This window comes from Tyto alba, unplaced genomic scaffold (assembly GCF_018691265.1).
Source record: "Tyto alba isolate M040663 unplaced genomic scaffold, T.alba_DEE_v4.0 Super-Scaffold_6, whole genome shotgun sequence".
NCBI classification, from domain to species: Eukaryota; Metazoa; Chordata; class Aves; order Strigiformes; family Tytonidae; genus Tyto; species Tyto alba.
The window spans coordinates 43,610,392-43,637,656 of record NW_024881327.1 but is presented as its reverse complement, the minus strand read 5'-3'; the positions used below and the strand labels follow the sequence as shown (position 1 = coordinate 43,637,656).

At 37.2% G+C, this 27,265-nt stretch overlaps 1 protein-coding gene across 5 annotated transcripts in view; it reads right to left on the bottom strand.

Annotated features, from left to right (window-relative positions):
• SORCS2 (sortilin related VPS10 domain containing receptor 2) overlaps positions 1-27,265 on the bottom strand; it is a 564,009-nt gene that overhangs the window by 51,162 nt on the left and 485,582 nt on the right. For all 5 annotated transcript variants that reach the window (XM_042807690.1, XM_042807689.1, XM_042807691.1 and 2 more), the window contains exons 10-14: positions 25,606-25,752; positions 24,128-24,230; positions 14,736-14,812; positions 9,817-9,908; positions 8,254-8,361 (exon numbers count right to left, since the gene is read on the bottom strand). In XM_042807690.1, the coding sequence (XP_042663624.1) occupies positions 8,254-8,361; positions 9,817-9,908; positions 14,736-14,812; positions 24,128-24,230; positions 25,606-25,752 (527 nt within the window). The remainder of the gene's footprint in view (positions 1-8,253; positions 8,362-9,816; positions 9,909-14,735; positions 14,813-24,127; positions 24,231-25,605; positions 25,753-27,265) is intronic.

Sequence of the window (27,265 nt, the reverse complement as noted above, 5' to 3'; positions counted from 1 at the left end):
TGTACTACCACACCAGGGTCACAATGACAGCACATGTGGAATTTATTCAGATGTTTAACGTAGCAACTTAAATTCTCCAAGTTTTGCAGTCATACTGAAGACTAGTGATGACAACTGCATGATGCACAGCTACTTTTGTTTGAAATCAGATGCCTCTTTCATTCTAGACATGATGCTTTAATCTCCCAAGTGCTGTGTTGGCTTTTGCTCTCCTCTATATGACTTTGTCATCAACATCAATGTTTGAAACAGCATGCTGCCAAGGTAGGAGAATTTGTCTGCACAGTCCTGTACTGCCCTACTGACACACTCTGATAAGTTGACATGCAAGTTAGGGGTGGAACAGGATCCCTAATTTTTTGGGAGAGTTTCTGAATGTATGAAACTACTGACAATAAAACCTAGGGTTTGGATCAGGATCAATTGAGGATCCCACATACAGGTGATACGGGTTATCTCAATGGCTCTATCTTGGATAACACCTCTGAATTCCTCTGGGCAGCACCTAAGCAAAGATGTCCAAGCCTGTGCAAAGAGGCAGATACCTGAAATTCTTTATGGTTCTAAACCTCAATATCCAACAGTAACCATGTGACCAAGCTGGGAAAGGAAACCAGACTTTCAGAGATGCTTAATTATTGTAACACTCAATCTGTCTCTTGGAAAGTATCCATTTAAATGGACGCCATCACAGACTTATGCTAAAAAGTGGTATTTAGATCTCATTCCCATATAAGCCCTCCTTTCCTGTAGTAAATCATATTAGAAGAAAATACAATTGTCAGAGAACTTACTATACTGTAAAAATATTTTTTTTAACTGTCACACTTCCTTGACTATTTTTATAACAGAATTGCAATTGCAACTTCAGATTGAGTACTTAATCCACCTTACAGTTCACTAGATATCAGAGGCCAATTACATTAAAACAGTAGCACCTTTTTCAATTTTACATGAAAGTAGTGTTAGAAGTTTCTTGTCAATTTATGGTGAGATTAAAGAGCTGAATCCTTCGTTTCACTTATACCTTTACTACAAATGATGACAATATCACTGGAAAAGCAAAAAAAATGTGACAATCCCTTTTGTTTTGCCTGTTGTAGCTTATATTATTACAGCACCTTTGAACATAGAGCAGGACACATGACCAAACTGAGTAAAGTGATGAGGTCATGGCATGGAAGGATGAACATAATCTCTAGTGTAACCACTGCCAACAGGTAGTGTTCTCCTTAATTCACAAAAGCAGTAACATTATGAATTAAAGATTTTCCTAGGAGATATGGGTTGGAAGAGCAGGTTAGCCATGACTATGTCCTGTAGTGCTATTTAAAGCCTACCATTTTCAAAAAGAAAATGACAGATGAATCTTTATAGACATGCTTTCCTTCTAACAGTTGTCTTTGCTTCCTTTTTACCATTGCAAAATCAACAAAAACTAGATAATTCAAAGTGTTCATACTAGGAAAATTGATGAAAGTAATGTAAGATTCAAACTGCAGTCTGTTATACATCAAGATTATAATTCAGCATATTTTTCTAATTCCCCAAAAGAACGTAAGAGAGGTCACATTTTCAGTGGCCTTTCTAAATTGCAAGTACAAAAATGATGAATGCTTCCATGTGCAAAAGTAGACACCTGTCTACATAAAGCAACTGCACATAAACAGTGCTTGTGTACACAACAGATCATGATCGTGTGCAAATATGCTGAGACACTTATGATTTAAGTGCCTTAAACTACAAACACATGCATATGCTTAATGCACTAAAGAGAAGAGTAGTTTTGGTTTTTGTTTTTTTTTTTTTTGGTTTAGCTGCCAAAGTGAAAAATGAGGGGAGGAAACAATTTAGTTGAAATTGAACCAAAATATGTTTTTTCATTGTTTCCTGCCCCCCCCCCCAAATAATAATTGCTATTCATTCTTTCATGCCAAAACATCTTGGTTTCAGCTCTTTTGGGAAAAAAAGAGCGGAAATGAATGCTTAGATTCCGAGGAGCACTGGGGAGAAGCAGGATGAGCACATTCCCATTTTATCTAGAAGCTCAGTGACTCCATGATGTTTGTTAATTACCTCCAACTTTTTTTTTCCATCTATTTGGTAAATTTCTGTCCAAAAGTAGCCTTTTAACATGTAAGCTGTTTGGAAAAAAGTGAAGGTTTAATGCTTAGCCCAATGCCTTATACAGAAGTAAATACAAGGTGGACAGTGAGGAAAATATATTAAAGAAAAACATATGACCTTCTGGAGGATATTTTTGCATCATTGAGCTCTTTGCTGTCATCTTACTTAAAGATCAAATTAATTTTGGATACTTACAAAATTGAATAATTAATTCTTTAGCTAATAATTTTTTGTTCGTTTGTGGGTTTTCTTTTTTTCCTACTCACATATTGAAAAATCAGGTCTCTTTTGTCACAGGTAGAAAATTCTTCATTCAGACTCAGTTCGGCAGAGCTAGAGTAAATAGCCTATGGTCACTTAAATTGTGGCTCCTTCATTTTGAGAGCAACATATAGCAAAATGGAGTTCAAGGCCCCACCAAAAATTAAGTAAAATGTCTGAACAATTTTATTGTTGACCTAAGTTTCTAATGCCTACCTCATCGTTGCCATTTATTAGAATTAGAAACTAAAATGGAACTGTCTCTCTGAAAGAGAAGTCAGAGCACCACAGCTGCAGGCACTCAGTCAGTGACAGACGCTCAAAATGAGACAAAGGCTCTATCTAAATGAAAAAATCATGTGTCACCCTTTTCCTGTCCTTCTCTCCTCTTTTAAATAGGGACAAGGTGATAAAAGATTCCTACAGGACATGGATTCCTAACCTTTCAGTTCCTCTTATTCAAACTTCTTTTGAGCAGAGGGAGACAGGGACAGTCCCAACGTCTTGTCTCCAAGACCAGAGGTTGGCAGTGACACTACAGTGCACTGACTTGCTCTGCTAAAATCTGTGTCCACAGAGATGCCAGCAAAAGCATTAGACTTGCCACTAACCAGGCATCTGTTCATCTGGATTAGACAATATCTAGATTAGATTCAAACAGAGTAACCAGTTTGCTTTTTCAATGCTGTTTTCGCCATTTTCCTCTCATCTGTCTGTATGTTTCCTCCATCTATTGTCAGACAGATACATTCCTCATTATGCAGAGATCAGAACAACCATTTGATAATTGAGCAATGCTTCTCAAACAAGAGATTAACTAGCTGCAAATAAAACCTAGAATTTGCATTGGGAAAGCAGCTATTCTCTTACATAATGAGGCTTTACCTCCCATTTATCTACCTTTTTTAAGGGTTGCAATATGAGCAAGTAGTGAAGAATTCACAACTCAGGGAAGTATCTCCACCTAGTAAGCTACTCAAAGACAAGATGAAAGGTGGCATGCTGCCATGTGTGGCACACCAATAAGCCCCACAAACTACACACAATGTTCACTGTTACTGATGTTGTTACAGGTAAGGTTGACGTTCCTAACAGAATCAACAGCTGTAAGAATTCAGATGGTTCTCTGTAATATCCAATGCTTGTTGATATCATATTCACCTTGTTTTGAGTAATTTTAAACTAGACTATTTTCTTGCTTCCATTATCACTTTGGAACCCAACAGGAATACAACAGAATTTCAAGACTGCAAGACACACATGCAGGAGTTTTGCAGTTAAGAGATGTCATAAAGTTCCCAGCAGCATCTTAAGTTGATACTATGTGAGGCCTTAGGGAAAAAAAAAACGTACTGGAAAAAATCTAATTACCCATAAGGAAGATTTTGATTCTACATGACATAAAGGAAAGCAGTCATTTTATGTAACCTCTTATTGGCCTTTTAAAAGGGGCCATGGTCTGTGGTGCCATGGTTATTGTGACTACTGGGTTTACACTGCAATCTAAATAAACTGGTTTTGGCAACACATCCAGAAGCTGAACTGTGATTTAGAAGTAATTTTAACAGGTTTGAAACTTTCATTATATGAACTACTTCCTTTGAAGGGGAACATCAATATTTCAGACACACAAAAATTCTTCATTTTTCCACTGAGTTAGGCCATTACTCAATCCAGCATTGTTAAGTAATTTTTCCCAAATATATTGTTGAGCATAACTCTGGGTTGCAGTAACTTTCACTCTTAAAGAATTCAGAACAAAATAAAGCCTACTAGACCATGTACTATTGTGATGAATATATATCAACTAGTTGAGAAAATTTCTTAGTAAATATTACTTATTCATTTAGCAATAAAAGGTGAATTTGAGCTCTTCATTCTGAAATAGATTTTTACACAGATTGAGTTTCCTAAACTTTATTAATACTTTATTGCTTACCTTTCCTAAAACTCTTAACTGGGTCTATTCAGAAATAGATTTTTACATAGAATGAGTTTCCTAAAGTTTTTAATACTTTACCACTTAGAACTCCTAAAATTCTTAACTAGGTCTATTGCAGAGTACAAAGGAATAAAATATATTTTCTTTGACATTTGAGCCTACGTATTTTGAATACTGCTGGGGATTTGGATGAGTGATTTAGATTAATGTTGACTGACAGATGTCAACTCAGTTTTATGAAAACTTTTGACAAGTCAACATTTGTTTTTTCTCTGTTTTGGAGAAAATGCAAACCTTTCTGAAATTAAGACTTGAGGCAACCAGGTTCACATTCCCCTGTTTCTTCAGTAAAACTTTCCAGGCCATTTCATTTTGGATAAGTTAGGATAGAACAGGAATTCAAATGGAAGTCCCTTATGAGTCATGTAAACATCCCAGTCACCATTCTGGAGTATGAGAACTCTCTCTTACACCAGTGTTACCCTTAATGTCTTTCCCAGATAATCTTTTTCTGGATATTTTTTAAAATAAAAATTAAAAACCTTGAAGGAAATCCCTAAGCTGGCTCCAGTGAAACAAGGATTTTACCCTACAGTAACAGCTGCTTTTCGTACAAGTAAAATATTCTTTGACTCTTTTGTGAGTTTACTCCAGAAGCTTTAAATAAAACAGTCTCTGTTCCACATTTTTGCTGTACACTTTTTCAGTTATTGCCTTCCCACTTCAGAATTATGTTATGTCTACTAATTTATGCAGATTTTGACATTGGACTCTTTACTCAAAAATTCTTACTCAAACAAACTCCCTACCAAAGGGAGAAATTTAAACTCCTGTACAAGTAAAAAATGTCAGACTGGGTCGTTAATAATGGATTTAGGGATTCTTTACAGTGAAAGACACTGTTAATTTATTCCCATTAGCATACACATGTTCAACTTACCATCTTCTACCCAGAATAAAAAACAACTTTTATCTAATAAAATGCTGTCGTGGTTTGGGCCTGGTTGGCAGCCAACCACAATGCAGCAGCTCTCTCTCCCATCCCCTCCGGCAATAAGAAGGGACAGAGAGCCAGGCTTGGGGTCCGAGATAGGACTGGGATGGGGAGAAAATTCCCCTTTATGATCACGAGCAAAAGGCAGACTCGTTAGGGGAAGAAAAAAAGAACATACATTTATTACAGACACTAACAACACGTAACAGAGTAGGACAGTGAGAAGCATTGCCACATCTTGAGAACACCTTCCCCCCACCCCTCCCTTCTTCCCGGGCTCAGCTCTGCTCCCGATATCTCTACCTCCTCCCCCAGTGGCGCAGGGGCAGGGAATGGGGGGTGCAGTCAGCGCTGCCACTTTCTTCATCTTCGGTGAGGGGAGTGTCTGGAACTTGTTCCTCCTGCTCCATCGTGGTCCCCCTCTCACAGGAGACAGTCCTCCACAAAATTTCTCTGACATGAGTTCCTCCCATGGGCCACAGCGTTCCCCACACTGCTCCGTCATGGGTCACTAACTTCCTCCGACTGGATTCTCTCCCACGGCTGCAGCCCTTCCCGAGCTGCTCCGGCGTGGGACTCCCCCGCATGCTGCAATCCTCCCAGCACTGAATTACAGCAGCGGGGCTACCTTTTCCCATGAGACCCCAACCTTCTTCGGGCACAGAACCTTGATCATCTGAGCAGGAGCCACAGGCCATAAATCAGTGTCTGCTCCACCGTAGATCTTCATGGGTGGCGGGGGGGGGTCGCCCTGCCATCTCACCACAGGATACAGGGGGGTCTCTGCTCCAGCACACCTCCCCCCTCCTTTCTTCCTCTGTTCCTCCACTGACCTTGGTGTTCACGCAGCTGCAGCAACTCCTCCTCACAAGTCCCCCTGCCCGTCACCACGTCCCTTCTTAAATACGTTATCGCAGAGGCGCAGCTGATTGGCTCAATTTTCCAAACAGAAGTGGAGCTGACTTGGAGCTGGGGAAGCTTCCAGAAGCTTCTCACAGGGGTACGCCCCAATAGACCCCTCCCCTGCCACCAAAAAACTCCACCACTCACTCAACCCAGGACAAATGCAAAAGATGACATAGTTGATTTTTTTTTTTTTTTTTTCATCAGGGACTGCATATCAGTGTATAACATTTCTCAAAATAAGCAAATCACTGTAGATTAAGTCCTACACAGCAACTCAACACAAGTGTGAAGTTTTGAGAGAAAATGACCTAAACCAGACAGAACAACAAAAGGTCTTGATGTAAGGTCAGGCAGAGCACCACTGGGCAGACAACATCACCCTGAAGGTAAAACCAAAGCAGTAGGAGAGACAAGGGAGCTAATATAATGGCAACACTATCTTTAGAGTCTGATAGGAAGTCTGCAAGTCTTTCCAGGGCTAGTCTGTGACAGTAAGTAGTTGATGTCCTCCATGTTCAGCAGAACCAGCTGCAAAGTAAGATCCTACAAGACTGGCATTAAGATGGTAGAGTCAGACTCTTGTTCTGCTCTTATAAACATACAAGTCACATGATGATTTTTTGTCAATCTGGAATCATGTACCAAATCTAGCTACAGTTTTATATATTTCAGATGAATGATTTAAAAAAGGTATTGTTTTACATGAGCTCTTTAGCCTATTCAGCTAGATATTTAAGTACATCTTCACAAAATCACTGTTTTTAATGATAGTAAAATGACCCGCAGAGCATATAGTCATCACACACCTTTTTATCTGTCAGTAAGTACAGTTTAGGATAAGCTTTTGATCCCTCTACTTCCACTGAAATCAATGAAAAGCCTTCATTCAGAGGCATAAGTATCTCCATATGGCATATATTATAACATAAAAAAACCCTATGCATGAGAGGAGGGGAAGATGGTGGAGTAATATTGTTCTTCTCAGGTGATATATGTATAACAGAGGATAAATGGGACAGTGAAAGAACTAACAGGCCATATTCACCCCTGCACAGTACAGCATTATGAACATGGCACAATGCTTTTAAGTACAGTGGGTAGGATTTCTGTTTTGCTGAGGAATCTTTACACAACTCCACACTGGGCTATTTATTCTCTTTCTGGGGAAAATGCTACTGGTACATGTCATAGTCAGCTCTATTTGTAACTCCTAGGAGAAAAAGCTTGTCATGAACACACTGAGCTCCAGTACAAAGGATCACACAAGCTGTTCTGATAGGAGCACACCTAACAACCTGCACATCTCTGAGTGCTCTCCCCTTTCCTGCTGCAGTCAGCATGTGACTTTGTCCCTAATTGGACAGGTGTTTTTTACAGACTTTTCTAAAATATTGGAATTTTTCCTAGGAGCAGAGGAAAACCTGCAGCTCAGATCTGTATGTCCCTGGCCCTTTGGAAAAATACAGATAAACAGGGGCCTGAGTTGCAAAATTTAGTTATTTTTAACTCTAATAACAGCTTCTGCCTCAGTCACTGCACAGAATAAAAATGTGTATTTGTTAGCACAGTGTTTGGTTACACAAAGTACTGCAATGCTAGTTACTAGGACAACAATATAGTTGTTTACACCGTGAAGACAATTTTCACAAGAAGAAAGGATAGTTATTTAACATTTTTGAAGTCTGCCTAAGAATCTGCAGGAAACAGAAGAAATGCAGGAAATAGTTTTTATTTATCTATGTTTCTCATATTTGTATTTGCAGTCCTATTATTCTACTCTCTCTGGTAGTAACCTTGCAAAATTTCATATGAACATAACACTTCATCTTAACAATGTGAAATATTGCACTCAGATAATTTCAAAGACAGGTTGCATTGTAGGGCTGCTCAGACATCAGTGTAAGAGTCTGTGTGACTGCAAGAAGCAGACTCAAGGACTATTTCAAATGTCCACAATTAATAATATACTGCAGTGCATAAACAGAGAGAGCCCTGTAAAAAAGAGGTGAAACCAGAAACTTACGTCATGACCAGAGTCTCATCTCCAGGTTCACTAAGTAATCCATCTACAAAGACTGAAGTGCTGGTAAAATTATGTGTACTCCAAGTCTGGCCTTCATCTATGCTGAACCTGTGAAAAAGCAGAAATGGTTTTCATTTACAACTATTGTTATACAAAACAGAATTCATTCATTCATTCAAAAAAAATCCCCTCATTACTAAAGCCCAGGATTTTCGATCACCAATATACAATATGCCTGGACAATATATCATATTAATATGATATTTTTCTCAGCAACGTATCCAGGGGCTTACATCTTTATTAGAACTTGTATAATAAATTCACCACAATAACAGAAATTCTTAGGCAGATAAAAACTGAGGTCTGTCAACAAACTATCTTCCTACCTTGTAGGTTCAAGATCAAGTTAATTTAAACTTCATTCTTTAGTAGTCTCTAAGTCAGAGACCTGCTAAACAGAGTTGAAAAATGAGAGGTAAAATGGCCCAGTTGCTACAATATGTGGGAGGTGAAGTAACTGCAAGCATCAAGATGATGGCCCTCCATGTCTGCTAATATCCACTTAAAATTTTGCAAAAGATGCTGATGAATCAGAAAAACATATTCCAAATACTTGGTGCACCCAAAATTTATGAATCAAAGTCTGTTTTCTTCTGTACATTTCCTTCAGGTCTTTTGGATAGTAGGTTAATGATGACTTTTGTTCTAGCTAACCAAGTACAGAGCCTAGTTCCTATTAGCACATATAGTATTGTGCAAAAATGAACCTATTTACAAGTGATAAAGATCTCTTATATTTTTCATGCCGAAGATGATAGTTTTGTATGCCATTACACAATGTTACCATATTTTGCTTCACTATCATGCAGTTTAAAACTTAGTATTCTATAAGAAAATGCTTTGCTGCAAACCTTTCCTGCTGAGAAGGCCATTTCCTACGTTATCACCATATGACAGGATCTATACATACTACAGTTAATTTGTGCATGAGTATCTCAGAACTGGGCTTCTTGCATACTGTGTTACACAGTACATAAGCACACATAAGTCCTTTCCCCACTGGCTCCCAAAGTCCACATTATATTTTTCTTGTCAGAGCAAATTAGGGCTATTCTCCAACATCTTCATTCACTGTGACCCTTGGAGGGGACAGAGATTTATTATATTATGAAGGAACTATCCTGACTAAATACCTAAACGACACATGCATCATAGGTTAAACATCATTGCCATATACTTCTGGTGCAAACCAGTAGCAGATAACAATCATGCTGAACATGGCTTGTACTGTAGAGTTCCAGCATAACCTTTTAAGCAAAAATAACTACACTGATGCAAGAAAATTTTATTATGATTAATGCATTATGCCATGGTACCTTCAGCACCATGAAGTAATCTTTAAGAAAACATCCACTTGCATTTTGTTGACTTAATGAATGTTAAATTAAGCTGACTCCACCTGCATTTCATACATGATCACAGTGAAATGCTCATCTTAAACTCTGAACATTGCCTCAGGTCTTGAATATACAATAGCTCTACTCAAATTGACTGTAGGATTACTTGAGTATTTTCAGAGGGATAGAGGTGTCTTTGATAGCCACAATAACTCCACCATGGTCCAGGTACAAGATGTGGTGCTCTTCTTCAAAGACCTACAGGTCAGACAAAAAAAAAAGGCCAGCTAAGCAAATGTACAAAACAGTAGAAATAAAATGTATGAGTGAACTGGGATTAAAAGACTTATATGTTTTATAATGTCCACACTTCAAATTGAAAAGGACATAAAAGTCAGTTTAACTCTTATATTTCTCCCAGCAATAAAAGAAAAGAAAGTCAAGCAGGTGAATCAGAAATCGTTCAGGTTCAAATCACAGTCAGATTAAACTGTCTAAAGTGATTTTAGCCCAATCTTATATTTCTCACAGTATGCATTCTGCATTCCTTCCTATTATATATCACCAAGTGACCTATCACCTTACTTTGGTATTTGCCATATTCTGTGTATCTTGCAGAATAAAATGCTTTGTAGTGTAATTCTAAGAAAAATAGGAAAAGTACTCCTGTCTGTGAGTTTCTCACATGCTCTCCAGATTCTATAGAACTTGAAATAATTGGTGCAAGCATGTTTTCTGCATTTCCAGTGCCGATGATTTATTTAAATTCAAATTGTATGTGATCTCACAGAGGCCGCTCTGAGTTCTGAACCAAAATACATGTAGTATTGATTTAATGGTGTAAAGGATTCAAAATTTCCTAAATTATTTTCATTCATTTTCTAGAGGTCAGAAGCCGTGCTGAAGTAAATGAACAGGTAGATATCTTCCCTTTTTTACACCTCAAATCTATTTTAAGACAGGGTTTACTCGTTATTAACATGTGAAAGTTCATTTAACATAAGATCAGGTGATAGAGTTAGAGTTACTACACACAATTAGCAGTTAATGGACAAACATGCAACCTCCTGAATGCTTTGACAAAGAAAAGGTGAAAAACAAAAAGGTAAGCTTTATTTTGCCTTGTGAATGAAAAAATACTGACAATACCAAATGCTTCTTTTTTGGGCAATACTAAATGCTACATTTAGAGGATTTATCAGCCAGACTGAACCAGAGTGGGAAAAAGTATCTTACAGCACATTCACAATTACTTCAAAAATAGTAAGCATGTAATTTGGGTTGAGAATTCAGTCTTCCTCTCATCTAGTAAGAGCATATTTCATGGGAATCCTAGAGCTTCAAGTGTCTGATCAGTTTTTCAATGTTGCCAATTTACAGGCGAAACCCTGATATGAAGCATTTTACAGTGCTATCTACTTGCTCCACACAGCTGCATATTTTAGAAGAGAATTCAGTAAAGGGCAGACATTAATTTTAGATGCACTTCAAAAGAACGAGATCAGCTGAAGTCAGATAAGCAAGCAGAGTTTTGATCCTCCTCTAAACTTTGAACTTCTCCTCAGATCAAAATGAAACAGTATGTGCTGGGGTACAAAGTCTCCAAAAGCTTCACCATCATACTGAAGATAAAGGAACCTGGTATCTGCATCACTTTATCCAAATTAGGTTTTCCTAGAAATGCACCATGGCACTTCCTCATGCACCATTTTAGTACCCCAGCTTTAGCACACTATAAAGCACTGCTGACACATTACAGGCTTATGAATGCCATCTTTGTATGATGCTCTTCTTGCACAGATTTCAAACATTTTATAACCAAATGTATGAAATTTCTTATGAAAGCAACTCTTCATCTTCAGTACATTGAAAAGAATTAATGATTTAATACTTATGGAGTGCAGCACAAAAGCAAATATTTATCTATACTTTCTGGAAACAAACCCAAGACAAACAGTTTGCAAACGATATAAGCAAAAATGGTCTCAGTGTCAGAGCTGAAGTTCAGACCTAGGAACATGAGATATGGGTGTTCACAGTCAGCCACAAATTCTGATATATGTCTCTCCACTAACTAAAGCCAGGTAATAAATTTATTATGATCCTTACTATTAGCCAGCCAATACAGAACTAGATTTTTATAACATATTCCTATTATTACAGAAGAAGTTTTCCCTTCTTCTGTAATTTTTTGAGCATGTTATGTGCTTTATAATCATAGTGTCAACTTCTTATCTCTCCCTCTCCTCCCTCTGCTCTAAAAGTTTTTTCCTGTATCTGTCCTAAGAACTTCAGCAGCTATTTCAGGCCAGAATATATGTTGGGAGCAATCAGGAGAGCTCCATGAAATCAGTGAAAACCCATTTAAATGATCCTAGAAAAATATACTCCACACAATTTTACTCTGAGATATAGAAGTTTTGAAAGCAACCAAAAATGCCCAAAGTCACTTGCTTCTCTCACCAAGTGACATCCATTTCTAAATTCAAATCTGGAAATAAAAGTTTTCCTACAGAGAATGAGCCAGTTGGACCTTCCCAGGGGTGAGAGGCTGTGATTGCAGCCTTTCCCGTTGTGCTTAAAGATGTTACCATCCATCTCTTAAAATGTCTGCAGAAAAACAAATATTCTTTCTTAAACAAAGGTTTTCCAAATTGCTTTGATACAAAAGGATTTGACATAGAGAAATAATATTTCAACAAAGGACTGGACTAAAGGTCCAGAGATCTAGATTCAGTTCCTAGATATACAACAGACTTTCTGTGTAACCTTATTAACTTAATTGAGCATTTTGTTGCTACACTAGCTACTTTGGTAGCAGATCAAATACAAAAGGGTTTTTGTTGCTAAATTTTTCCTCTTATTTAAGCCATTTCTTTTAAAAGCCAGACCTTTCTCTTACTCTGTTTGCCCTGTTTCAAGCACAGTGTTATAATAGATGCTGTTGAAATAACAATGGCAACCATAACTGTGAGCATATATCAGTTTAAAAAAAAAAAACAAAACAAAAACACACACACTCATATGTATATACAAGGTCATCCTTAGTATTTGACAGAGTATCCTAATATTTTAAAAATCAGGACTGAAGAAACAAGCCCCGCAGGGGAAAAAAGTGTTTAAAACATGTATGGTCTGAAATTGTGTTCAAAGGGAGTCCATTTCTCCCAGGATGCAAGATTTATTTATCTATCTGACTCAGTACCATGTTCATTAACAAATTATATGATATTGTTTTCCTGGTGTAATAGACAGAGAAATCTTTCAAATAGACATATTTATCCCACAAGTTCACCTTAGGCTACATCTTTGTGGTTCACTTAAGATGATCTAAGCCCACGTAGCTCCTGATAATGTCAAGGTGAGATAACCTTCTTCTACAGGCCAGACCAGGGCTGCTGCAAGGACATTTAAGCTGCTTGTCTATTGGCTCCTAAACTACTGTTATTTACAGTGCAATGTTGTACAATATACAATCACAAATTTCAGTTTGGTACACAGTGGGGTGATGGTTTCAAGAGATACCAACAAGCAGCTTGGGCATTGTGCAACAGAAAGGCAGAAGAACAACTGGAGCCAGGACAAATGGTATTGTAGCTACTTATAATCAAAATATTTGGTTTTACTTTTCCATTTATCACCAGTATTTATTTATTTTCACAAAACTCTTATTGGGGCATTTTTATTTCTACCTATAACCACTGGCTTTATATCCTACCATAGTAAGTCTTCCTGAACCCTTGTATGACCTTACTATATACAAGCTATGGAACTACGGGTTCCATCTCTCAAATAAAAAGCAGCAAAGGTATGAATTTGATTCCCTTCACACTTTACTTCTTATTTTTCACCCAAGAAAAAAAACAGAATTTCGCCAAATGATGACAATAAATTATTAGAGAGGCCTCTGTGAAGTATTAGACCAAACAGTACTCAGTGTAAATCCTGGAAGGCTGCTTTTGCATTTAAACACTTACTTATCATATACTACATTTCAAGAGGGAATTTGACATAACATTTTATCTTTTAAACCTCAAAGGACATTATCATGACAAAACTAATATATTTCTTTTAAAAAGTCCTCTGCGGAGTATTAATTGCTCCCTACAAATAGCAATATAAGAAACTGTCTGTATTTTCCTTTTGTAAACTCAAACTCCCTAAGCTCAGTAACACTGGTGAGAACATGTTCACACTTACCTGTTCTCAGAAAATAACACAACTTAATTTTATTTCAGCTGAACACTAGAACACTGTTTTAACTGAAATTAAATGTCTTTTTGACACAGTTTAGTCCTTTGAGGGTGTGTTTTTTTTTTTTTTTTTTTCCTGGATATACATTATAAGTAGATTCCAGATCATATTGTGTATTGGTGATATATACACACCGAAAGAAAAAATCCCTGTGATTAAACATTGGTGAGACAGAGCAATTTAGGAAAAAATACATAATAAAGGTGCAATGCTTAAATTGACACTAGACATTGGAAGCAAAAGATGTCCAAAATTCAAATGGCATTACACCTAGTACATGACTGTTCTGTTTTAATACTTCGGTGTTTGCAACCCCAGAATTGATTAAATCATATTAAAAGACATTCAAAGCTTTATTTTTTAAAAATATTGTTTTGTTTTCTCAGTTTCAATGAAGAAAAAAGTTTAAGATTAAATGCCAGTTTTCAGACTACAAAGTAGAAGAATTTCTGCCTTTTTATCTAAACCATGTCTTTTAGCTTGGAATATTTGTACTGCAAGATCTAGCCCAAGTCCCCTTCACCATTAGCATAGGAAGATTACTTAAATTACTCAAAACCTAAACAGATGCTATGGTTTTATGCAAGATACTTATAAGATCTTTAAAGAGATAAAACTATTAGGGTTTTAGCAGAACCTGGCAGCTCAACTAATTTCAGTCTTTCCAAATCACCTTCTTATTTTCTCCCACTTTCCAAGTGAAATGGGAATAACAATAGCCGTCTCACTCAAAAGAGTGGGCATATACAGATTAGTTAAGCATTATAAAATTCATCACATTTAGTACATTAAAATTATTCCCAGGTGCTTTTGATGATTTCTGTTTCCTACCTGACGCCATGTATTACCACAGTCAGATGTTATGTACATCTCTTCTTTATACTCGACCAGCTGGGACCCCAGGTTACCTGTCACAAAACAGGAGGAAATAAGGGTTGCATCCACATGAGCAAGAAAGTATTGGATCAAGTCCTGACACCAGAGTGAGAAGTTTCCAGGTCAGAGCAAGAACTAAACTCAGGTGATCAGCAGGTTTACATAATTTCTGGTAGCACCTCATAAATCCCTTTAAAAACATATATGTAAACTTTTAGCTTCCTCTACATTGCTAGCTATCCATAGGCAGGAGCAATAAGGCTTAATTCTAATCCTGAAATGCAGAGGTTAAACCAAATTTTAGTTTTGTTGTTGCATGCTGAAAAATTATTATAAAAGAACATGTATTTAAGATGTAAGTCTGCTATGCCTATAAACTCAGGCACCATACCTTATGCATCTTGAACTTGAATTTTTGAAATAAAAAGTGTTTTATCTGTAAGACTTTATGAAGTGGTGGCAAAATCTAGAATCTGGAGAAGTACAGAACACTGAAGAGGGGGCAGGGGGTTTCAAAAAGTGTGTAAATACAAAAGAATCACACATACAGAGTTCTCCATCTTCTAACACGTGGTATTTCAAATAGCAAACTATTAAACCACCAGGCAGTTTACAGTGCTCTAGGGGAGAAGCAATCACAGCACAATGTTCCTTCTAAATTATATTCTCCAGGGGATTTTGCCTTAAATATACGGTTTGCATGTTTTTACAGTAGAAATAAAAGTTATCAGATCCTCTTAAGCAGAAGAGACGAAGAAAGAAAACACTTGAGATTAGGATAGCAGTATGAAATTTCACTTGTGTGTTATATAAATAGCTGTTTTTAACCACCAAACCTGATCTGTTTATGCAGAGTGTGCTCACTAGTACTGAAAGGTTCCGGAGAGAAATGACAGCGCTCACTGCCCAAAATACACGCTCTATTTGGACCATCAAGATTGCACATGCTCCACTGTTTAATGGTATAACTCTACATTATTTAACCCTAAATACAGTCTAGACAGGATTAGGAAATTTATGTTGAGTCAGGGAATTCATAGGAGTCAGTTCATTTCTTTCAACTGCATTTAACATTTCAGAAGATGAAACCTCCATGACAGAAATGACAGAAAGCTACAACCATACCATCAGCATTAAGGACAAAGGATCATAGGCCTAACAAAAGTTTAAATTTTTGTTTAAGAACAGAAAACTTTTGGCTTTATTATGTACAGTGGTCCTTGGAAAATTGCATCTTTTGGTTTCAGTCATGTTGCATTCATTTAGGCAGATAGTCCAGTATAAGAAAAAAGAATCCAACAATTAAACATGATTAAGTTGTGAATATTTCCTAATGAGACAGTTCCAAAATGAAAATGTCACACTTTAATTCAGTTGTATTTTTCTTCCCAAATACAGATTTATTTAAAACTATTTGGTTCATGGCCAAAAAACTTCTTATCACTTTGAATCCTAAAAACCCATGTAAGCAAAGATCAGGAAATCTTTTCTTCCTTCATCTCACAGATCTCATCAGGAAGTAGGATCAGATCCTATGAGCTTTGTGTAGCAAAGATTACTCTGGTCACTTGAAGGAGGTATGAATGAGAGATGACTTTCTCAGGATTGAAGGATGGGAAGGGAAATTTGATTTGCTCTTTATAAAAAATATATTTCTTTTACAATTCTTTCTTTCTTCTGTATAGTTTTCACTGGTATATGTTTCAGGCGAATGGGTTTATTCTCGTGCTTCTGCAATTGCTCACAGAACTCTTTCTTTGGGATAGCTGAGGACAGAAGTACTTATTTGCTTGCTAGAATCTAAAGTATTGCTGTCAGTCTACACCCTTCTTTGCACAGATACTTTTAATGAATGCATTGTTAGGTTGTTCCTGGATAAATGCTGTTTATTTTACCTCTTTTCACCACTTACTGAAATCTACTTGCATGAGTAGGTCTTTGTTTTGAGAATTACCATGGATCTGCACTTTAAAAAGTGCAGTGGTAAATTGCCTTAGCTAATGGAGAATTAGTCTGAAAACTAAACAGCATCAACTTGTGCTTCATTAGAAAGCCTTTTATATCCAGCTGATATGGTAATAACTGAAAGACATTAGAAACAACTTTGTAATTGCAGCTCTGTAACAAGACAGGCATGACTTCTCCTAGTTTTGGTTTTACCTTTATTGCCTTTTCTTGGTAAACGAGCAAAAGGAGTTGGTCGTCTCAGTTATAAATACAGAGAAATGCCATTCTGTCAAAAAACAACTGATGACAAATTTGGCATAGATGCTGGTGTACTGCTGTGGGAAAAAAGACTTCACTGCTCTTTGACCTTTGAAAGTAGTCCATCCGCAGGCCAAGGGTGAAAACCCAGAATTGGTGCAAGCAGGAACTTCTGATTGCTGACATAATATTCTGTGCATTATTGAAGGCTGTATCTTCCACTACTTCCAGATTGTTTAGGAGATGCAATTATATTCCATAATTTTGCAAACTTTATAAAGTCAAGTCTTCAAGCACATAACAAAACCCATTCTGTAAGGGAGGATAAAACTTTTCAATTTAGTTGCAGTTTGCTATGTGGGTACTGCAGACAATGTCTTGCTGAAAAACAGCATCAGTGGATTCAGAAAGAAAAAGGAGGTGATGCAGCAAGCGGGAACTGATGGAGATAGGAAGGCTCCCGCAAAGTGCAGGGGGTTATTTGCAGTGGGAAGCAGCCACGCAGCCAAATCTCAGAGGTGACAGGCAGAAGGAAATTTCCATAGGAACACGTAGGGGTGTGTGATGAATTTGTTAAGCCAAGGATATCTTTGAAAGCTGTTAGCCTAAAAAAGTAGAACCGGAATAAAACTAAGTCCTTCAAAGAACCTATCAGACTCACCAGTTTTATTTGCAAATCTTTCTATTTAACATGTGTCACAGAAGAGTTATGAGTTTTCTCTATTTAAAGAGTTACATTGTTTTAACATTATTTTTTTATGTTGTAATAAAAAAAATAACTTAAAAGATTTGGGACATTCTGTTCTTTTTGAGATTTAAAATAAAGCACATAATTTTAAGCTCTATCTACCTCGCAGTGTGTCATGTTATTGTATTAAACCAGCTAACTAAACAAAGCACATGTAATAGCACCTTGTAAACCCCTTTACATCCAATTCACATCAACTGAAATGCAAAAAATCCTGATATTAGCAACATTATAAACAAACAACTTCAAAGTCACAGTATCGTTCAAACTAGAGCTGAGACAATCTGAAAGTTTCCATGCAGTATCTGAGGAGAATTATGTACCATATTTGTGTAAGTGTGGCAGTGGTCCACAACTGACATCACGATCCAGTGATACAGAAGGTAAGAAACAGCCAGATTATGCTCAGCACCAAGATTGGAAGCCAACACTTCCACTGTGTGAGTACCATTCCCACCATGTCCTGAAGTGTTTGGACTGTACGGAACACCCACAAACATCAGTGCACTGTTTCCCTAGTGAACCACACCAAAATCTCTGCTTCTTATTACAGCTGTAAATATCCACATTAACTCCTCAGGTCTAGCATTACAACATGGAAACTTTTCTATCATTTTAGCAGGTCTGTGTTAGATCTCAAAATCCATCTGTGGTAATAAGTAAAGATAATCTAATACACTGAAGGTAATTCAGGTTCATGCTGAAAAAGTTACTGCATCTGGAATGGGTAATCAACTGCAGGCTTATGCTGGTTTTGGCTGGGTAGAGTTAATTTTCTTCATAGCAGCTAGTATGGGGACATGTTTTGGATTTGTGCTGGGAACAGTGTTGATAATACAGGGATGTTTTAGTTATTGTGAGCAGAGCTTACACAGCATCAAGGCCTTTTCTGCTCCTTACATCACCCCACCATGAAGTAGGCTAGGGGTGCACAAGAAGCTGGGAGGGAACACAGCCGTGACAGTTGACCCCAACTGACCAAAGAGATATTCTGTATCATGTGACGTCATGCTCATCAATAAAACTAGGGAGGTGTCAATAATTAAATTGTTCTTATCTCAACCCACAAGTTTTCTCACTTTTACCCTCCCAATTCTCTTCCCTCCATCCCGCTGTGGGGGGAAAGTGAGCGAGCAGCTGTGTGGCACTTAGTTGCCTCCTGGGGTTAAACCATGACAAGGCTGTATTAGCCAGAGCTATAAATGATAGCATTTTAACATCACTTTTTGATCTAAATGGCTTGAAAATTACTCTGACACATGACGCAGAGTGTTTTGCCATCTAGTTTCAAGAAGTTTTGTTTGTAATACAGAAGCTTCTAAATTTTGTCTTATTTTATATTATTTTTATAGCTAAATGACAGGAACAGGAAAGAAGACCTTTCAATTACTGTTTGCTTCAACTTTGCTTTCTACATTTCTTATCCAATTTTAAATACACTGTTGTTAAAGGCATTGATAGAGGTTCATACTTTGTCCCTAATAAAGGGATGGCATTATTGCAAACACCACACATACAAGAAATAAGGGAACGCCAGAGACTATCTTGCAGCCGAGGCCAGTTGGCATGACCTGACCATGTTCACACCACATAGCCCTGGCTCTCCCCACATCATGCTGCCATGGGCAGCAGATGTATTTTTGTGAGATTCCCCCTGCCCCATCCAGTTCAAATTACCTGAAATAACATGGGGGATATGTTACAACCCACGAAAATGGTGTTTTCATGTGATGAAACTGTGGATGTGTGTGGCATGCCCCTGGTCTTGAGGGATGTGTCTGAGGGTAGAAGGCCAAGGTATGATAGTTTTGTTGAACTGAGTATGTTAGGAGAGGTACACCTTGGTGCTGTCTTGACCATAGCATTTATCAGAAACTCATGTCTCGTGTGCCTTCTCCCAAAACATGGCCTGGGGAACATATACACCTAAATTGTTCTCAAACACTTTCCCAAAGGCTTTCGTCACCAACAGATCCAGGGTACTGTGTTAGATGGACTCTTGGCCTGAGTCAGTGTGACTCTGCTGTTGTTATGTTCTGACACCTTGGTTCTTCAATTTAGGAAAAAAAAGGAAACATTTTGGCCTGCATTTTCAATTTTTTGATTCAGCACAGACATTTTTTATTTCTGTTACTTGCATTCTTATAAGTGTTTTCAAACTGTGTTTTGTGATACAGGAAATCCTCTTTTGTTTTTTTACTTGTCCTGAGTAAAGGGTAGTTTTAAAGTAGCTAGGTAAAATCACATGTTCCATCCCTGCAGGGGTAGCAGTCCCTAAAACTAGAATACAGGGGTATTAACTACTATTCAAGATAGTTCTCCAAGCTATTTGTAACTGCACATGCCAGTTTAGCAGTTTGTAGCACAGGGATGTGAAACAAAGCAATGTACGTTAGTGATGACTGGTGGCCAGCCAAGCTCTCTGGAAAGGTGGTATAGCTGTGAAAAACACATGCAGATCTCAAGAGAGTAATTAAAAGCTTGTCTTTGCTCAGGCATTTTGTCAGGTTCCTACTGGGTCACATAAATACGGAAAATTACTTTCCTTTACAATTTACTATTAATTTATATGTTTTAAATGGCACTTATGACTGCATTCACCAATATTTTTATACGCAATTTTAGACATGATTACTGTGAGAAGAAATAATCCCCATATGCAACACTTTGATAATCCTTCTAATATGAAAAATTTTTTCCAGCCACTTAAATTTAGCATACAGGCAGACACCTACTCTAAAATGAGATCTGCCTTGCCTAGATTACTGGCAATTAATACAGTTGCAACACCCTTTCAGTCAATGTACAATAAGCTAAAATTTAGTGGTTTGTTAACTTGTAGTCACAATGTAGAACAAACATACAACCAATTTATGTTTAAATGTCCCTGATAGACAGTTTTTGCCTGGCAAACTGAAGAAGTGTTCAGCTGAGAGCTGAGGGAGTGATTCGCACCATCAGAATGGGGAACATGTTGACATGAGAAAAATCCAAGGATCTTCACTACAAAATGCACTGGGAAATGCTCAATCATCTCCCTGTTTCCTCATCCTTTTTATAGTGACATTCTGGTATGCTACTTTTCTGAAAAATGACAGAAATTTATCACAGTGCATGTAGTGTATTTGGGCCTGATATGACAAAGAGTAAACTGAACTCTTCCAGCACTTCCTCAATTCCTGTGAATGTGCGGAATTTACTGCTTGCTTGATTTGCCATCTGGATTGGAAGCTAAGCAGACAATTACTATAAACTAGCACCTGAAAAATCTACACTGCTTTAAACATTTTTAATAGAAAAGTCCTTCACAAGTTTATAACAAAAATTTACACATCAATTGACACACATTTCATAGTCAATGCTGTGAGAAATAGAAGCTGTTGTCAAGATTAAAATGCACGAAAATCAAATGTAAATGCAAAATCCTATTACATTTCTTAAAGAGAGCAAAGCAGTCATTTAAAAGAACACTTTAAAATGAAGCTATAAAATGTAGTCTTCTGTTTGTAAAATTTATATATACACATAAGCTAAAAATATGCATTCCTCAGAACTATTTATGCAACTTTAATAGCATGGAATTTTTATTTATAAATATGAGTTTAAAAAGATGCAATTTTAACATCCTATTATTGTATTTTCCCCAAATGCTCTAAGCATTACCGCTGTTCGCTCTTTAAATATTTTTAAATTAAAACAATATTCAGTAGTCTCTCTGCTCTGATTTTCAAGCACAGTATCAGCCCTATACTTACATCACAGGTTAAGTTTTCCATTACCACAAGCAGCTGTATTGTATAAGCTTCCTATAAGGTAGCCAAACACCATGTAATAGGGATTTATTTTTTTTTTTGCTTGATAGCCACACTGCTCTTATTGAGAGGATAAATGTAATGGTTTTTATGGTTAGAAACTGTTTTCTAATTTCTAGTTCTTATCCATTTGTTTACATCACTTGTTTCTACCCCAAGGTTACACTTTCAGGAAAAAAAAAAGTCATATTCTTTATTGTCCCTTATTTTTCTCAGCTAATGAGGTTCCTCTTGTAAATATTCTCTATTTCCATCAACTGCCAAGAAGTCCTTCTTAGCACCTGCTCACTGGTCCTGAAAATTGATGATCAGAATTGTACAGATTCTTGTTAATAAGGTCACTGTATAGTATTTTGCCAGACTATTAATATTTCCCTCTCTCTGTTGGCAATTATTTACCTACTTCACCCTCAGAATACATTTCCTTTTTTCGCAGCACAAGGAACTGATGGTTCCTAGACACACTGTGATCAACTGACATTCACAGATCTTTATCATGCTTCAGTCATTTCCAGAAGATGTGCTCTCCCTAAATCTAACACTAAAATTCCAATAGTGTGTGATGTGGCCCAAATAATCTGTATTTCTGTATGTCTTAAGAACCTAGTACTTCTGTTGATTTGCATAGGATTATCAGTTTCAAGGATCAGGCTGGAAGAAATTCAAGCTCATTGTATGTAAAGTATTTCTGATAAGAAGTGTAAGTTTACAAGAATATCAGGTTTGCCAGATTAGACTGAACATGTGCACTGAATCCAGATGACCTGTGCATCCAAATAAATAAATGCAAGTCAAAATCAAAGTTAACTCAGGTTGTCTGTTAGCAAGGGGATGCAGTTGCCTTTTAAGATTTTTAAGACTCCAAAATAAGTCCCCTGGCTCTGTTTGCAACTATATGACCTTCTACCTGAGAAAGGATGTACTGCACCACTCTTGGGCTAATTTTTCCCACTTTCACACCATTCTTCCCAGCTTTTGAGCCAGCTGCTATGAGTGAGGGTGCCTCTCTCTCATTTCCATTACATTATAGGTTGCTCCACAACCAAGTCAAATTTAACATCAGTCCAGTTCTTAATGATATTTGGATGTCATCAATAAGTCTCCCTCATATTCATGTTGATAAAAGCTGTTGACAAGTTACCTACTGCTACGGTAACACAATGTCACAGTTATAAAATCTCACCTGATTCTAGGAAGGAATTAAGGACAAAATACTCTTCTCCAACCTGCCATCCCTGATAACATCTCAGGAAACAGTTCACTTAAACTCCTCAAAATCCAACCAAATGAAAACAGCCCAATATCTCAAAGGATATCAGTTCATCACATCAGAATATAATGCAAGGACAGATAAAAATGAAATTGAAGTAATGGAATAAATTAATTAAACCTCATTGCTTAATTTGGTACAAGAAGGCATCCAGGTATGATATAGTGAGGCTAAAATTAAGAACATGCACTAGAATAGGAGTACCTTTATATAAAAAGAAGATCCCTGAGATGGAAGTTGTTTTTTGGAATATTAGAATTCTTAAAATGTGAATTAAACACCTAACAGAAATGTATCTACAAGGGCACCGTATAAATTCTTAGTCTCATCCATGTTCATAAAAACTTAGCAGCATTTCATCGGGTAGGCCTGCACCCTGTAAAATACTTTAAACTCCAGTTACACTAGGGGAAAACTTGAAATCTTCAGTTACACTGAAGTAATGGCAGCTGTCAGTCTCTTTATTGATTAAAATTTAAATTTAATCTTTATTGATTAAAAAGTGATATACTTTTAGAAAAAGAGAAGCAGTACATGTGTGTATTTCACCTAAACATAATCCATAACATAAGAATAAAATAATTCAATTAAAAAACCTTTTTAGAACAGTTAAGATCTCAATAATTTTGAAACAAAGAAATGTAAAATTAAATGAAATGAATAAATGAATCACAAGGATACAAAGTAAGAGAGTTATGTGATTATTTTTCTTGATGAGTCGTCAACAGTGCAATGGAATTTCTTTTATTAAATGCCACTTCACAGTACCATGGCTCCATGTGTATGCTATAATGCAGAAGCCACAATCAACATTGAGACATCACAGAGACGGATTTGCCTCTCTCACTTCATGTCTCTTTAGGCAAAAAGGGAATTAATAAAAATTACAAGACAAATTATCTGTATCTAAGCATAATGAACAAAGGCTTGACCACTGTTTACATCAGTTTATTGGTTTCGCTGGGCTATTCATGATGCTGGAGGCTCTACATCCTACTTCTAGAGAAAAAGAATGCAGGACAAGTCCTTCAGCCACCGCCACTCCTCCACACTGCACTGGTGGGGAAGGAGTTACTACACAACAGAGAGAAGCATAATGTATCCTGTTATGTATGTGTCCTAAAAGACACAGGTCTGTGACTTCAATTTTTTATTAAACTGTTTGATTGAGAGATTCCATTAACGGTTATTCTGCAGGGAAAGCCTTATATTGGCTATGTTTCTAGCATGGCATTATTATAAACCAGAAGACTAGATCTACAAAGAACTGCTGCCGCACTTCAGGTCTCAAAAAATAATTGTACGTATTTACCTGCCCCCATTATGAGCCCTGGTGCAGTGTCCTTCGTATGGACTGTTCCTGACACATAGGGATTGTCCGCCCAGCGGAGATGCAGGTGAAGGTAGCAATCAGGCTTGTGTGGGAAGAAGACAACAGGTTTTTAAAAAAACACAACTGGTAACAGCTATGGTCCTACAATAATTAAAGCACAGTCAGAAAGCAGTTTCAGCAATACATGTCTTTGTAGAGAAAGAGAATGGCTGCTCCCCACAGAGTCAAAGTCCAGTCTGAAATATCCAGTTAATATTAGTTATCTAACTAACAAGAATCTCTGGTTATGTCTGTGTAGTCTGCCACTGTCTCAACAAAAAGATTTCCAAACTCAAAAAAGTCAATATGAAATTACTGTATAAAAACCCCTTCTGACAGAACAGTTGCTTAAAAATTATAATTAAGCAACAAGTATTGCATGTTTTTAGGTCCCAGGTAGCTGGTAAAATGATGGTTAAAAACAACTGTTTGTACTGAAATTTCTTTTTTATGAAAAAAGTGCTATGAAAAATAGCATAATGACTTTAGGACACATCTATCATCTCTCCTTGCCAAACAGCTCCCTGTTTCTTGCTCTTTGTGCAGCGTCACTCAAAGGTCACATTTGCTCACAGCAATCTGACCCGGAGCTTTACCAGGAGCGAGCTGCCAGCACCGCCTGGGAGCTGCCGCCACTGCGATCCCTCCACTCGACTCAGAAAGCTCAGGATCAGGCCCTGCAGGCTTGAACTATGTAGCACGGTCTTGAACTCTTCAAAAGGGAGCCAGGCCTCCACTTCTGCTATGTGGAGAGGGATCAAAGCTCTGGCAGTGGCAGGACTGAAAGCATTTATTTCACCCAGCAACATGGAGCTTGGAGTCCCAAGGAGCAGAGAGCCACTGAGAAAAATACAAGGTTTTCAGTACAGCCTCAAAAATAACAAAATATTATGGGTAGCTGGGACATCTAAACAAACTGAAATAACATCATCTTACAAAAAGAAAAGATTTTTTCATGCAGTTAACTGTGGTGTTTATTTCCAAGTAACTCTCAAGAGTTCCTTTTAACAGGGAAACAAGGGTTACCCCGGTTTAAGAAGAAACAAAGATACAGAAGATAGGAAGAGAAAAGGTATTGGTAAGCTCTGTTTGAGTGATGATGTGCCCCTTATATCCAGACACAAATGACTGTTGTCATGATTATTCTGAACTGGGTTGTGTGGTTGACACATAAGAAAAAATGTCCTCTTTGTGTCAAAGTGAACTAAAATACGAAATGCAGTGCAACAGAGTCCAGTCTACTCACTCTACGAGATGACTGGGCTAACAGCTTGTCAAACCACTGCTCATGCAATGCAAATAATTTGGCTGATAAATTCTGCACAAAGCTCTTGGGCTGTTGGAACTACTGCACATCCTACCATACAAATAATTCTTGTGCACTTTACAGAAAAGATAGCCTAAGAAGAGCCACTTACAGGTTTGCAGTTTGTTGGTTTGCCATTCATATCGATGTCTGGAGGGTTTAGAAAATCCCAGTCACGGCCTTTGTTGTAGGTTATCAGAGTTGTAACTTTCCCATCAATTTTCTGGTTGGCCAAAAAGACTCCTTTCACACCTCTGACCTGAAGCGTACAGGAGAGAGGGTTAATGACCAACACACATTTTTTTCGCCAAAGATTATCCCTGATTAGTTGCTCTTTTGTGGCTCAGAATTGTGTACCTCAGGTACTTTCTCCACTAGGAAAGTGAATTATACCTTAAAAAAAAAAAAAAAAAAGAAAAGAAAAAGGAAGGCAAAAGGATAAGAGGAAAGGGAGAAAGGGGGAAGGGGAGGACACTTACTAACTGATCTGTATTTTTAAATGTATTTAAAAAGGATATATGGTTCTCTCAGTGTCAGAAGGCCAATCCAATTACATGTAGTTTATACAGCAAAATACAAAAATGATGATACCATGGCCTTACTGTATACTACTGTCAAAATTACAGCTCTGCATTTTATTTAAATATGTACATCTCTAAAATGTTCTTCTGCAAATGATGTAAGCAACTTGTAACAGCAACCTGACTTATACACTGAAGTCATGTGACCCACATCATATAAATAGTACACAAATAGGTTACAGTAACAAAATACAATATAATATCCTTTAAAATAACACTGAATTAAGAAGCACAGTTGTCTCTTGTATGTAATAAATGCAGACAGATCATCCAGGGAAGAAACAGTGAGTGCTGAATCAACCTCTCAAGCACCTGAAATGCTTCCACACCCAGTCCACCTCCACACATTTAGTCTCCCTTCACCTGTTAAACCTCTGGGGAAAAAAAAACCAAACAAACAAACAAACAAAAAACAAAACAAAACAAAACAACAAAAAAACAAACAAACAAAAAAAAAAAAAAACAAACAAAAAAGGTTTACAGGCTCTCTCTTGCGGAAACTTAGCTATTTTATTTCAAAACAATCTGTATTAGAAAATTATTGCAACTCAGAGTGTCAAAGTTAATGGGGATAATTTTAGAAGCAACCTGACAGTAATCACATCTTAATATGTTTAGTTCTATCCCTAACATTTATGTATTAATATTCCACTCAATTGCATGAGATAAAATCTTGTATCAAATTTGAAGGTTTCCTTAATAGTGCTCTTGTTTCCCTTGTGATTATTTATGAGGCTCCTTGAATTTTTGAAAAATTCTTGATAATGTATATCAACTCATAAACCATTTCCAGTATAGTACAGCCCTCTAGTCTACTTTCTGGATTCAACTGTGATGCCGAGGCACCGAAATTCTTCTGTATTTTCTACTCCTTAAATCAGTTCCCTAATCTAAAATTAGGAGATTAGTATCTTTCTACCAAGAATTGAAAAGATTCATGTTAATAATAAGGTGTTACGGAAAAGAAGACATTTCAGTGTTGTGGAGTGTTCAGTTACTCCGATGAACAGTCCAATAGCTACCCAAGCCAGAGGAACACAATAAAATTCAAATGTATCTTTCCTTTGATTTTCTTTGGGCTTTTGGATTAGTTCTCAGAGCATCAATTTTCCAAAACAGTTCAGGGGTTAGTCGATCCCGAGTACTCTTAGAAAAGCACTTTGTACCTTATAAACCTATGTCCTAAACAGG